This window comes from Alosa pseudoharengus, unplaced genomic scaffold (assembly GCF_046254945.1).
Source record: "Alosa pseudoharengus isolate Yale_2024_CS ecotype anadromous, Long Island Sound unplaced genomic scaffold, YU_APseudo_1.1 YU_APseudo_1.1_scf_2, whole genome shotgun sequence".
In the NCBI taxonomy this organism is placed as follows: Eukaryota; Metazoa; Chordata; class Actinopteri; order Clupeiformes; family Clupeidae; genus Alosa; species Alosa pseudoharengus.
Window position 1 is genome coordinate 28333739 of NW_027468663.1, and position 15302 is coordinate 28349040.

The following is a 15302-nucleotide window of genomic DNA, read 5'->3' on the forward strand; positions in this document are numbered from 1 at the left end:
TTTATATAATTACATAGTTTATTACACCAAAGTTACTTCAAATCAATTGCAAAATCAATCCAAATCAAATCAAACCTTGATCTCCCTTAGTTTTCAAAACAGTGTAAATATATAGGCTATGCAGTTTTCAAAGTAGGTTGTTTCAAGTGTTTAGGAGACTGCACCGAATATTGATTTGATTAAGATTTTTAGGTTTAGAACACTTTGTATTTCTTATTGATGTTGATGACTAAAACTAACCATGTCATTATTTTAGAAAGTCTCTTTACATTAGAATATAGGCTATATAAAGAGGGAGAAAACACACATATGTAGATAATTGCAGTTCCTACCTGAGCAGGATTCCTACATAATCCAAGGTCCTGTTTCAGTCACACAGTCTAAACCCAGATCACGTTCCCTATGGATGATCAATATGGCTTGGTGAATTCTGCTTCATGGGAAAAGCCGGGGTCAACTCAACCACAGTTTATCAGGTTGTAGTGTATTGTCAAAACTGCAAAATATTCATTCAAACCAAAACAGGTGACCATGCCTATCAGCAAACCATATTGGGGATAAACTGAAAAGCAAGAGTCCAAATTATTGCCATGTCCAAGAGAAAAGACCCAGATGCCCCCCCCCCCTTCTTTCTTTTTACTTTGATGGTTAAAGAGTGGCTTGATGATTACAACCAGGTACAAACACAGAACATCATTGTTACTAGACCCAATACAAAAATGAATAGGTACTGAAACATTACTGCATTTGCCATCCATCTTCCATTGAAGCAGTTCGGCTGCTGATTGGAGTCTTTTGAGAGGGAGGTAGTCTAGACAGAAAAAAAAGGACAGAAAACTATGGCCTGATATCCTATAGCTGGTCTAGCATGATTTAGGAGGAAGAAGTGCTGAAAACTGCATATGCAAATTGAACGGTGTGCAACCTTTGTGATAGGCCTACATTTGAACACCTTATTCACTATTCATGCTGAAAATCCAACACTCAGAATTGACAAATCAGAATCCTTGTTGTGTCACGTGACTTCATGTAGAGCACGCTCACTGGGGGTTTGTCTTGTTGTGGGGGAGTGACAGTTCTCTTACAAAACATGTCTAAGGAAGACTGTGCATTACAAATGTAAGATTTCTGTTAGATACAAGAATATGGCATGCTGGGGATATTTAAATAAATGGACCAAAGTACAATTTATTACTCACACGTCAGTGCTTTCGCCAAGTAAAAGGTAAGACTTGAGTTCAGCAGCTCTTTAACTTTACAAGCTAACGTTAGCTGATGTTCCTAACAACCAACCAGCAAGCCAGCCAGACCGCTGTAGCCAGCCAGCAAGCAAAGGCTTATGTTAGCCAGCTAGCTAGAAGCTAGTTTGCTAAAATGACATTGGGCAGTTATCTAACTTCCCGTCCCATACTGCCATGTCACGTTGTTGATTGTTCTCTAACTAACGTTATCTGAGGAAAGCTATTCGAGATGACAGGTTTAGCGGTGTTAGCTTATTCAATACGTTACTGCAGCTGCGAAGTTATGTTATGTTATGTTGTGAATTATGTAGGTTGCTCATGGAAAGCTTTCGTGCTATCCCATAGACGTACAGTCTATGTGCTATCCAGCAGTGAACGAAAGGTAGCAGCTACCTGAGTTCTCAGCCGCACTAAAACGATGTGAGCACCTACACTGTAATAAGGTGCATTATGCTATGTATTCAGCAGTTAACAGTTAAGGTTTTTTTTTTTAAATCCTAGAAACTAACCCCATTACCCCAATTATCTAACTATGACTTTTTGTTTTAAAGAATCATCCTCCATCCACAGCAGAGATGTGCTTTCCGTAAAGCGCAAAAGAAACCTGAGACCAGAAAGGGGTCTCATGAGGAGCCAGGTCGTCCCCCTGGGGATGTGGCAGAGGCTGAATTGCCACGGAAAGATGCCCCAGGGCCCCCTCACCCTCCAGGGATGCCTCCCAGGAACCCACGCAGGCTGATCAAGCCTTTGATGTTCACCGTTGGGGTATGTTAACATTTGCCCATACACGATGCAGTGTGTAAATTCACATGTGTCTGAGAGCACCACAGTAGTGCACTCAGCCGTGTTTGTAACATAGCCTACTCTTGTTTTAGGGCACTTTTGGACTTTTTCTAATGCGTTAAGGGGTCCATGTATCTCAGCTGTAAATCATTTAAAGCAGTATTTCTCAAATTCAGGACCTCTTAACCACTTAAAAAAAAAAAAAAACATAAACTCACAGACCACCTTACTCCTCCTCCCCATATCCCGAAAAAAAAAAAAAAAAAAAACAATAGGCCTAATTCAACAGTATATTACACAGCACTCACTGAACCATTTCCATCAAGTCTTTGCACCTTGTTTATTGGAAAAGGTGCTTAGATAGTGTTGGTTATGAAAATCCATTTTATCAACTTATAGTAAACATAGCTTATTATACAGGAGAGACACAGATTCATAAAATCTGACTAAATTCATCCTATAAGGGGTCTGGGGAACACTGTGTGGGCAGGTGACTTTCCAAGCCTATGGACTTTTGAATAATATTCAAAGAAAGGTTAATTGGAATGATAAATAGTGTTATCTAAACCGGTTATCTAAAATTGAAAATAGCGATTTCACCATGGAACAAGTGAAATTGGTTTTGTTCCCGTTTTTTGGTTAATGTTACGTTCATCCAAAAATGTTGTTATTTTTGGTTTTCATTCTTTGAACCATTTCTAATCCCTGCTACTAAGCTCATCGTATTCCACATTCTCATCGGTCACACTAATCATGTAAACTGGTGTAGCTACATAGGCATTGTCACAAAACTGTCGGCTTGTTGAAGTCTGTCAGGACTACTAAACAGACAATTCAAATAATACTGTAAGATTTACATACACTATCACAACCTTGCTTTGGAGTTGTGCATAGGCAGTTCAAGAAACACTGACATAAAATATCATATTTTACCACGTCTGCTCAGGGCCACTAAGGATGTGGTCTGTGGACCACACTTTGAGAAACACTGCTTTAAGGGGTCGTTGTCTCTGAGTGAATACTCGCTTGGCCACCACACTATGCTGCTCTAACACCACTTTAGTTTACAGGCTGCTCCTTTGGCGCGGCCGCCATCTTGCAATATGAATCAGTGAAGTCACGCTTGGACAGTCTGTTGGAGGAGAGGGAATCTGAGAAAACGGACAAGTTCCAGGTACAAAAGAATACAAAATGCAGCTATGTAACCTAGATATAAATCGACACCTGAGAGTTACACCTTTTATCAAGGACTGCTGAGCATATGTCATAACTCAGGGATCAGTTAGCAGAGATATTAGCAGTTGTGTCATGATGACTATATTAGACCATGGTAGTTATGTTACATTTAAAGCAACTTACAACAATCAAGGTACAATATAGGTGCAATAAAGTTATAGTTCATGTTTAATAAAGGTACAAAACAGTTATGTGCATATAATGTGTGTGTGTGTGTGTGTGTGTGTGTGTGTGTGTGTGTGTGTGTGTGTGTGTGTGCACGCACCAGACTCATGACACAGCCCACTGGCACAACTGGTGGAATCAGCTGAGCGACTTTCAGCGGCAGGTGATCTTGTTTATGTCTGTGATGGACGACATGTGGAGCTCGCTGAGTGAAGGCCAGAAGGTGGCCACAGGTGAGCGTCATGTCACCATCATCTTGAGCTGTTTTTACTGTACTGTTAGTCTGATATAAATTGTTGTAAATTAACACCAAGGGCCCTAATTTAGGAAAAGTGCAAAGTCTGTCAACAAGCAGAGTTATTGCGCATGAACTACAGTACAGCTATTATGCGACATGTGGGAGCATTGAGCTGACTCATTAATCATTGTGCCTTAGGTCTTTCTCAAGGTTTAAAATTAGCAAACGGTTTTGCCTACTTATTAAATTCGCTTTTGTTGGGGGATCTGTGATGCAAGTGGCTGCAGCATCCGTACCACATTTGGGCTCTAGTGGTTTGAATCTGACCCATGGTCATTTCCCGATCCTCATATATATATATATATATATATACAGCTCTGGAAAAAATTAAGAGACCACTGCACATTTTTCTGATGTCATCCTATGGTTGCTGAGTGACATTCGAATGAGTTGATGGTCATATTAAAAATTAAGAGACCACTGCAATTAAGAGACCACTGCAATATATAATAATATCTAACCAAAGCAAAATTGCTTTGGTTAGACTTAAGACTTTGAACTTAGCTCATCACACACCCCCAACACATATTCTCTGACCCATCTCTTTCTTTGTTCTCTCTCCATTTATGCCTCTTCTCTCTTTGTGTTCCAGGTATCATTGCCATAAATGCTGCAGTGCTGTGCTGCTGGAGGATCCCATCATTACAGCGTTCTATGCTGAAGTATTTCACCACAAACCCAGCCTCCAGTGAGTGTGCCTTTCATGTGTTGTGGTGGTGTTCTCTGCTGTGTCTGCTCTCTGGGTCAGGAAATGACTAATTCCAGCGACCTTTGACTGACAGGTTCAGCTATAAGTCAGCCACAAGGAGTTTGCTATTTTTGTAATCTTATCTGGTATTCCAGTGGATCAAGTAAGAACTGATGAAACCCACATTCATGTGTTCAGGGGAAAGAATGATGAAAGGTAGCCAGGCAGCTTTGCAAACAAGTTACCAAACTATTTTTCCTTTTCAGGAATTAGCCTTTTGACAGGATGAGTATGAAGGTATATTTGGTGCAAAAGTGGCAAGCACATTTAACTGCAGATTTTGCATGCGCACACTAAAGTCATAAATGTGTAACAGTAAAGTTGAAGTTGTACATAATTTTTTTTATATCTTGTTATCACAAAATAGGGGCTACGGGTTCACAAATCCTTGTTACAGGTACACAAATCCTATCCTGTGAGTCACAACTTTCAAGAGTCATGCACTGGACACTTTTGCTCCAATCGTTGCAGCGCAGTTGGTGCGAAACACATTTGCGCATCCGTGTTTCATAATCTGAGAACATGCAAAACATTTGTGCATTTGTAAACCCAAATGTGAACTAATGCATCCGAAGTTGTGCATCTGTGAAATAATTTCTCATTAATAAAATTCTACAGATCGCTTTGATTTTCTTGCACGATTACAAGTCAATTGATACAAGTACTCGAATCTGCTTCTACGAGTGACGGATACTTTTGCACCTCGCTAGATGATATAATTGGGGCAAAAAGATTTGTATGTGTGCACGTCGAGCGAATCGATACCTAGGGTAGAGAGTCTGGTGTGGGGGACAGAGAGGAGGTTCAGTTATAGTCCTCATGGCCATGCATGGTGAAGTGTAGCCTGTCCTGTTGCTTTACAGTTTAGTGTAATCCATTAATCAGTTCAACTAGGGGAGCTATGGAAAGTTCAGTATATGATGAACATGGCATTTCTAGTTTACATCATGTTTATTTATTTACCTTCTTCTTCCAGAGACCCGTTGCCTTCCCATGGTTCTCTCTTCCTTCAGCCACTATTCCATTGTTCACATGGTCGTCAACATGTACGTGCTATGGACCTTCTCAACCAGCATTGTCTCCGTGCTTGGCAGAGAGCAGTTCCTAGCCTTCTACACATCTGCAGGTACACATGTAGCTTGGAAAATATGTCCCTCAACATGGCCACAAGCTGTCAGGAATGGCCAACGTGTTTGTTGGGTAGTGGTGGTTTCTACCTTTTGTCACCCATAGTTTTTCTGTTGGTGATTTGAGTGTAAGGTTCTCAGCTTGTCTGTTTGCTTGGCACAATTACTCCTGTTGTGCTGTCCATATTGATAAAAGTATGAATAATTCAATAGAAATGTGCTCCATTTTCTGATGAGCAAAAGTCTTAGTTATTTATTTGTGTCAATAAGTGGAGTGAACTGGCTTAAGTCATGCGATGTATGTTTTTTATCAGGACAGCATAGATTTTAACATTAAACAAAAACAATTCAAATTTGAAGTGGAATTAAAGCTGTAAGCTGAGACTGAAATCCTCTTGTGAACTTGTGGCCACCCGTTTTCATTTCCAGGTGTAATTTCCACTATGGTGAGCTACGTCTGCAAGACTGCAACGGGGCGACTGCATCCCTCTCTTGGAGCTGTGAGTGTTTTTTTGTATTTTTGAGTTTATAGTGTTTAGTTTCTAATGGCAAACAGACAATTTTGATAGCCGTGAATCAGATCATGTCCGATTTGTCATGTAGTTTGAGCAGGCTCACAACTAGGGATGTAACGGTATGAAAATTTCATCTCACGGTTAGAGTGACCAAAATTATCATGGTTTTCGGTATTATCGCGGTATTTTTAAAAGTGTGTTCAGTATGTTCAGAAAGCACTAATAGGCCTACACAAGCTGAAATGTTTCAAAAAGTGTGACAGCATTTACTATATTACAAAATATATGTCTTGGAGTTTGCTATTTCTGTTATATGGATCCATTGAGTGAGATCAAAGTAAGTGTTCAAAATAAAACTTTAGGCTACGGTATTCTCCTGATAACATGAGTGGAATAGATTTAATGTACACACACATAAAAACACGCAGAGTGGCTACATGATACAGTGCATGTTTTGCGGTGAAGCCAAATCTGAATCACGGGTAAATCCATCAAGTAGATAACAGAATCAGTAGGGTACCAGTTTTGTTTCATTGTATCAGGCCTACTGTATGTCAAAAGCAGGCTCAGATGAAGCTGGGAAGGATTAAACACACGGTTTCCACACCGTGGTAATCTACCGTGATAATCATGATATTTGAAATAAAAACGGTAATTGTTATCGTCAACATTTTTATCACGGTTTACCATTATACCGTTAATTTTTACATCCCTACTCACAACACCCAAATTAGAAGACGTAACAACGATCCAGCTCTGGTCCAAATTATCCGATTGGATATCTGGCATGTCAGAACTTTTTGTTGGCTGTCTTGCAGTGTGAACAGCCTTGAGCACAGCAGTTGTATCCGAGCGTCCACTCCGAACGATGTTGTATGTGATTGAAAAAAGAACACACAGTGCCTGTCTGGCTTAAGTTTTTGTTTTTGTTCAGTGGCGATTATCCATTTCACTAGCCCCAATGATATTGTATGAGTCTCAAAATGATTATTGAACAAAATGAAAAGACCAGCTAAATTAATTGTGCTGCTTTTTGTTGCAGTCTGGTGCCGTTATGACTGTTCTGGCTGCTGTCTGCACCAAGATGCCGGAGGCTAAGTTAGCCATCGTCCTGCTGCCCATGTTCTCATTGACTGCAGGCAATGTGAGTTCTCAAGGGTGTGTGTGTGTGTGTCTGTGTGTCTTTGTCTTTGTCTGTGTCTGTGTCTGTGTGTGTGACACGAAATGTGCATATTCTCAACATCGTGGTCACTACTGGTTTGGGACAACTCTTTGAAAACACTTTGACACTTTATGTCAAGAGGAAATGACGATATGAGAACATTGAGAATACCAGAAAATCCCCATCCTGCTGTAGTTCACTGCTTTATGCCCTGCCTGCCCTTCTGCATTTTTATCCAGGCCTTGAAAGCTCTGGTTGCCATAGACACAACTGGCCTTTTCCTGCGCTGGAGGATATTTGACCACGCAGCCCATCTGGGAGGAACACTGTTTGGAGTGTGAGTGTGCTTCATTTTCTTGGGAGAGGGCCCAGATAACTTTGGTCTTTGCAGCCATCCTTCCCTTTCCTTCAAATTCTCATGTACTATAGCGCAAGTCAATTCAGTTAACATTGCTGTAGCTCGGAAATCTGTATGCTAGTTTAAATTCTGCAGATGCTAGATAACATCACATATGTATACAAGCAAATAATGTCAGTCACGTGCTGCATGATGAAATATAACATAATCTGGGTATTTGGATATAGGTGCATTAAAGTACAGGAGGTGTGTTCAAATTCTTTGGACAGAGGTGAACGTTTGTGGTGAACATGTTTGTCTGAACAGATACACTTGAACGATTTTGTGTGAACATTCCATCTCAACAGTAACTCTCCATCCAACTCCCAACATGTTCGTAGAGAGAAGTACCTCTTCAAACTGTTTGTGAGTGTTCCCAAATGTGCGTGGAAAACTCAGCAAACTGTTTGCAAACGTTCTACTATGTTTGCGAATTTGAACTCACCTTAGTTTAGAAAGCACCCTTATGCAGCATGTATACATCATCGCATGAATCTTGTGACATCACATTAATATGGTCAGTGATCTGATTGCATGTATTGGCTCCACCCGCATGTGACTGATGTTGTAGGTGGTACATAGCATACGGTCAGGAGCTGATCTGGAAGAGCAGGGAGCCCCTGGTGAAGTTCTGGCACGACCTAAGAAGAGGGATGTCCGACGGTGGCAGAGGCCCTCCCAGAGATGGACGGAGAGGTGGTGGGGGGAAAGGAGGCGGCCAATCCTAGTGACCCAGAACCTCCAGAACCCACTGCACAACTTCAAGTGTTCTAGAATGCCTCTTTTTTAAGTCATGTACTCTAAACAGTCATACTTCAGGACATTGAGTATGGAATTCACAGACCTCACTGTCACGGGTGTGTACAGAATTATGGCTGTTGCAGTAGCAACCCATGATTGTTTTAGGAGCATGAGAGAGAGTGGAATGAGTGAATAAATAAGCCTGATTAGTTTTCTGCAGGCTGACCCGGGGATTGTGGTTGGATAGTGGTGGCGTCTTACCGTAGACCCTGCTCACCCACTTCCTGAGGAAGTTCATGTGGCCAGTGAGTAGCACGGACACAACAGGACATTTAATGTCACACGTTGATACTTATTGTGTCTCCAATTCACTGACACTACTGTTTGTTGAATGCCACCAGAATTTAACTGGTTAATGTGTCTGTGAGTATACATACAGATCAGTAACTTGAGCTCTGGCACAAGACAGTTTAGATAGAACAGTTTTGGGGGAGAGAAATTGACATATACATTTAAATAATGTTTTTTTTTTTTAATTATTTATTGAAGATCAGATGTAATATGCGATCAGTAATGGAACCCTTGTTCTGGCCCAAGTCTCTTAATTGCAGTACAGTGTATTAAAACATCATACTTTCTATATACAAGTAGATGAGTCTTTTCATTCCAGGAATGTGAACGCCTGAACGGTTTTCATGGATTTTTTAGTCAACTGAACTTGAGTTCAGAGTTATTGTCAATATACTGACATTTCTTTTTAAAACTATGCTTTAATATTCAGAAATTATTGTTTATTGCTAAAATTCTTAGGACTTGAAACCTTCTTCCTCTTCTTCATGCTTTGAGACCTACAGAACCCCTAGGAGTCCAAAAGTATTACAAAGAAGTGTCAAATTATTGTGAGGGAGTGCACAAGTAGTTTAATGAAATCCTCACCATGACCCTTAGGGGGCTCTGTACTGGTTATAATGCTTAGAGTCACAGCTCAGCACAGATGTGCTCAGTACAGTGGTTCTTAAACTTTTTGTCTGGCGACCCCCCCCCCCCCCAAAAAAAAAACATGGGCCAGGTCTCGCGAGCCCCTTCCCATTAACTGGTGGAATTTGGTTTCGAAATGTTGCGAGAACAAGATGGGCATTGGAAGCAGAGGCAGAAAATGTCTTCTCTCATAGGTAGGCTATATCATCATCAAAGACATTAGAGTATGTCAATGTCAGCCTTTCACTAACAACCTTTAGAAAAATGTCTTTAATCATGACTGCAAATCATTTCGTGACCCCTTCCAATTTGTGGCGACCCCCAGTTTAAGAACCAACTATTAGAAGGGCCTCCCCGATCCAGATCTGGAAGAATTTTGCTATTAACACATTCTGAATCCTCTCTGTCTGTGTCTGACTAAGGTGCTCATTTGTTTACACAATAGGAACTACAAGGCAAAATCAGACCTGTTTTCTATGAAATACAAAAAAAAAAAGATTATCCAAGTAGATCTCCATTAGTGGATCATGTGCATCATAGATCAAAGTCTCAGTAACCACAGTAGCAATTATATCGCAGTCATCCCTCTCAAGTACAAGTCAAACTGGCTTTGGTGCAGAGAAGAGTCGTGCCGACATGTGTCAGCTCATGTTCTCAGCCAGGTATGTGGACATTCCATACACATCTCTCGTCCTTTTTCCCCCAGGATATTACTGTACATCCAACATTATTTATGAAGTCCAGCAGGTCAGAGTCATGGAAGGTCTTGGACAGTCCCAAAAGGGTCATTAGCTCCAGAGCTGCTCTTGGTCAGCTTTTGGCAGAGAGGGCAGGAATAGTAATGGTCCCCCCGAGTGACTCGTGTGGTTCCACTAACATGGGGATGGTGACAGGCCAGACGTCGACCTAAAGGAGGAATGAGGAAGTCAGGTCAGTCAGAAATGCCTACACCCACCAACACTAACTTTGCACAGGATCATCATACATGAATTAACCAATGGGTAGTATTTCAATGTGAATGTGCAACAGATGCATTTAACTGAAAAGTAACGTCCCTGTTGTCTATTGATGAATTCAGATTTGTGTGTGTGTTTGTGTGTGCATGCTTACCAGGACAGATGGCAGTGGCTCTTTATGAAAGCAGGTGTTTTGTACCACCAACCTCCTGTGTTTGGTTGCCCAGCCCAGTAGACATGCCAGAGCTATGGTTACCGCTAAAACACTGGTAACCACTACAGGGATCTGCCATGGCCATTGGGGACCTTTATTTAAAGCACAACAAAAGAGTAATTAAGACATACAGAAGCCAAATATCTTGCATCTATTGACCAGGCATTACCTACTGTATATTATAGAAAGGGGCTGAGTGAGCATTTGAGATGGAGTGCTGTCACTATATTTGTGTATTCACTCTGACTGTTCTACAACATTGGGATGCTTGACTCCCTGATGAAGGCTTGATGCTGAAACTGACCAAGCCATGCAAATACTGGTACAGGCTTTTGAACTATTTTGAAACGGGAGAGAGATAGTCTGATTGTTAGCCTTTTCTTGTTTTGGATAAAGTTGGGACACTGTAAAATGTAAATAAAATGAGCTGTTGCTGTCTTTTCTGGGCCCAAGCTCTTTTAAGATGGACTGAGGTAAAGGGGAAAATTACCCTCTTGTCAGACAAATCAAAAGTTTACATTATTTTTGGAAATCAGAGATTCTGCATTCTGCTGGCCAAAGAGAAGGACCATCAAACTTGTTTAGTACACAAAAAGGCAACAACCACGATGGTATGGTGGTGTATAATTGTCCCTACCTATGGCACATCTGAAATAACATATGCTGTCATCCAGATAACATCATGGCTCAATAGTAGAAGAGTCTAAAAATGCTAATGCTAAAATGGCCTGCCTGTAGTCCTATTTGGTGCATCATGACATGCATCAGGCAATAATGGGACAACATCAAGACCCCATCAACTGGTGTCCTCAGTTTACAGACTGTTAATAGGATGAAGCAAAGATGAAGCAAATCAGTCATATTGAATAAGATGAAGCAAAACAGTCATATTACCACACATTTTCCTGTCTCAAATCTTTTGAGACATCAAATTCAAAATTAAAAAATCTGTCTCAACAATTGATATATTGTCTTTGCGCTGTTCTCAAATCAGGTTTACGCCATTTGGAAATCCTCACACATCATCATTCAAGATGAATGGGATTCCAAACATCTTGAGTAAGAATATGGAGACTAATCTTTAACGTGAAACAGCTCTGTTTCGGGATGTGTGTGATACGTGAGTGTACAGTAGGGTGATAATGTGACAGTCCACTCACTGGGAATGGAGACACACTGGATGGCAGTGCTAGTGGTCTGGTGGCTGCCCTCCACTTCAGCCTTGGCCTGCAGGCAGTAGGTGGCTCCCTGCCTCAGGCCGGGGAATGTGTGGCTGAGGTGCTGAACGTCCACCACCTTCTTAGTTGTCTGTCAAACAAGTTCAACAACAATGTCAGGCCAGTTAAACTTCATCATTCTGGAGCTTCACCTAGAGATTCACCTAAACGAGAGTGTCAGTGATTCTATGTGCATACTGCAGACTGATAACAGGGGTCACTCTTGTATGCCCTACAAATGTTTGATACAAAACGTTACAGTCAGCTGCCTTATTCGGGTGTTCTCAAATAGAATTTATAGGTGAGCCCATGTGTGACTTGACAAGAAACGTGAAGGGTAAATGACTGAACTCACATCATAGTCTTCTCCTTGTTCCCACATGGTCAGTGTGACTGTCATGGTCAGAGACCTGGGACTAATATACACATGCACAGCATCTCCTGTCACCTCCACATCCATGATGATGGCAATAATCGCTGACAGAGGAAAAAGCATGAAAAAAATGCAACATTACCATATTTCCAAAGGACTAAGGTCATCACATTTTCATTTCAGCTGATTAGACTATTTGTAATCCCACAACAAACAAGAGCAAAAGACCATACAGCAAAAGATGGCAGCGCCTTACTGTTTCTCCTGTTGAAAGTAGTATTGAGTGCCGTCCACTCTGAATTATGCCCATTGCACTCTGCCCTCACACGGATGTTGTAGTCTGAATCTGAGGCCAGGTCAGAGGTCAGGTCACACTCGGGACGCAGGGTATGTTGGCATTCCATGGCCTCCTCCCACGCCCCATTCTTAAAAAGCAGCTCCCACTCACTGTTGAGAAATTGACAGTCAATGGAAAACACAGCTTATATTTCAATACCCTGGTGATATGTCACAATTTGTCCCTTTTTAAGCTGGGTGTCACAGCAAAGTGACTCATTGTTTAGTTGAAAGTGTAGAAGCATAGGTGTTGCCTGCCTCCATTTTTTTTACCAGCACACCCTAACAGCAGTTTTACTTTAATCGGCACTCCAAAGTGTTTTTTGGCTGGTGGTTTCGCAACCCTGGAGTGCAGGCTGAAAACATGTCAGTGAGAGCATTCTGCCCTGAACATCACCCACCCCTGAAACTGGACGGAGTAGTGTGGGTCGTAGCAGTATGCCCTGGGGGGACTCCAGCGGAGCAGATGCCTCATATTAACTGACTCCATGGTGACATTCCAGGGCGCTGACGGACGTGAAGCACCTGAGAAATGAGTAATAGATACTTTACATTTCACAGTCCATGAAGCAGTGTCAATGCAATATTACGAACAGCAGGTCAGACCGAGAAATTCACGCCCGTTCAAACTAGAGTATATGTATATACTAGTATACATATACTGTACTCACCACTGCAGAAGTTTCAGTTGCCAAATGTTTTGTATACAAAGTGTTACCAGTCAGTGCTGGTATAGTATTGCATCACATTGATTTAAAAATTAAAAGCAAAAAAAGATATGAGCATATATTTTTCTGTCGTAAGCTTGATTGCTATACAGTCTCATTCTTTTGGCCAAATCAAAGCCATGGAAAGTGATACGCTGCACCTGACATAATTAAAATGTCAGTATAACAACCACAACCTCTTTTGCACTGTTCAGACAAACATAATTTTACTGTATGCCATATGACACAATTGGTAGCATGTACTCAATATCTGGATACAGATTTCTTTTTTTCATTATTTAGTTAAAGGGCCGTTATGGTGGTATTGGTATATGGTGGCACTGTGGTATTCGTTATTCAGAGACACAGAGGTTTTGGATGACCTGAATGTGCTAGGCTCCTTGTGTGTCACAACAAGTCCTTGCCTGAAGCACAGGTCTTATACAAACACTCCACGAGGCTTTGCCCTGTATAAGTATGTGATACGTTTAGAATAGGCTAGAGTAGTAGACTGAATGTATGTGATGACGAAGAAAATAACCATTAGCATATAGACATGGTGGTAGATGGTGAAATGTAACTGCATAATTAATGTTGGCTAGATCTGATTATATTTTACTGCAATGATGGATTGACCTATAGTTAGTTCACCTCTGTAAATTACAACCCTATCTGCCTACAGTGATTTTAAATCTAGACATCCAATGATAAGCACAGGTCATATTTCAAAGCACTCACTGTTTATTGTGATGTGGAGGACCAGTAAAAGCAACTTGCTGATGACATCGTTTTCTGGAAGCATCACCTTCCAGCTGCCTTCTGTCCCTCTTGTCTGTGTCCTGAGTCAGTCTTAGAGCCTTTTCTCATGCCTGTCCAGAACTCATCTCATCGCTTTCTCCACAACAGATGAGCAGCGTGAGTTTGAAGCGTCTGATTCCCGTGAATGGAAAAAGACGTGTGACATAGTATCTCTTTCCTCTGATTGTTCCCGTAGTTGTCACAAGAATTCCTGTATGGTTGGAAGTGCTTCTGTGGAGGCTTGTTGTGATGCCAGTGTTTTTCCAAATGTAACAGCTCTTTAGTCTTGGCTCTAATGCGTCTGGTTATTGTAGTTGTGGTTCCATATGAGAGAGGAAATGGGTGGGGAATATCTAGTCTAACCAGTTACTGGAACATCATTTCACTCTCTGCTTATAAGTGCTTTTGTGTTTGTGTGTTTTACTGGAGATCCTGCTGTAGGTGTAGTGACAGATACTTTGATATGATTTGATATCTATGACTATCAGCCAACTCATAATTGAATTGACTAATATCCCACCCACTAATCTGACAGAAGCAACAAAAAAAAAACAGAGAAAATTCACCCTAACAAAACTATATACACTGAGAAAGAAAAATATATTACATATTGGAACCAAAACCCAACACAAACTTGAATGCTATTTGGCCCTTAACCATGTTTACAAATGAGCCCCGCATCTTAATACATTAAAAACAAATACATTTACAGTCCTTGGCAATGTACAGACTCAGTGAGGACAACCTGGCCATGGAACATGGAAGCCAATAGCAGACCTGCCTGCCTAGAGAAGCCAGGCTGTGCTGTTGAAACAGAGCTGCATTTCCTCACTGAGTGCAGTCATTATTCGCCTTATTCACCCGGCGACCAGAAAGGGTATACTTGCCATCACACCTCAGTCCAGCAGATGGTGGTGGTAATGCTCTCCGTTTGCAAACTGCCAAAAAAAAAGTTCACCGAAAAAGAAGAAGGGTTCACTGGCCTGTTTTTCTTCAGTGAGTTTTTTTTAGCAGTTTGCAAACGGAGTGCATTACCACCACCATACAAAATATGTATTGGCATTATAATTAATTTTAAACAATGACACCTTCATTTCATTATGGCTGCTTTAGCAACACACCTTAAGCTACTGTGTAGGCTAGTGGGTCCCATTTAGAGGTGGCTACTTCATTCGCGCTTTCCTTGACTACTCATGGAGCTGCGTGAATTTTATTACAACTTTTCGCCACGATATGGCAATTTAAGTCCGCTTGATACTGTAAGGCGTAAGCTATTGGTTTCCAAAGGAGATTTTATTTGTGTCGCCAGC

General features: G+C 41.2%; 2 protein-coding genes across 2 annotated transcripts; one reads left to right on the forward strand and one right to left on the reverse strand.

The window, feature by feature from the left end:
- The first annotated feature begins 1070 nt into the window (after positions 1-1070).
- On the forward strand, positions 1071-9457 carry parla (presenilin associated, rhomboid-like a). Its single transcript, XM_076294409.1, has 10 exons — positions 1071-1225; positions 1793-2006; positions 3088-3198; positions 3529-3658; positions 4316-4411; positions 5448-5597; positions 6028-6098; positions 7156-7257; positions 7515-7612; positions 8244-9457. Exons 1-10 carry the CDS (start codon positions 1146-1148, stop codon positions 8398-8400), a joined length of 1209 nt encoding a protein of 402 aa, XP_076150524.1. The 5' UTR covers positions 1071-1145; the 3' UTR covers positions 8401-9457.
- Positions 9458-9531: 74 nt separating this feature from the next.
- On the reverse strand, positions 9532-14310 carry crfb16 (cytokine receptor family member B16). The gene is made up of 7 exons (XM_076294412.1): positions 13933-14310; positions 12889-13012; positions 12408-12598; positions 12134-12255; positions 11722-11869; positions 10502-10653; positions 9532-10297 (listed from the first exon to the last, which is right to left on the reverse strand). Exons 1-7 carry the CDS (start codon positions 13994-13996, stop codon positions 10202-10204), a joined length of 897 nt encoding a protein of 298 aa, XP_076150527.1. The 5' UTR covers positions 13997-14310; the 3' UTR covers positions 9532-10201.
- Between the last annotated feature and the right edge of the window lie 992 nt (positions 14311-15302).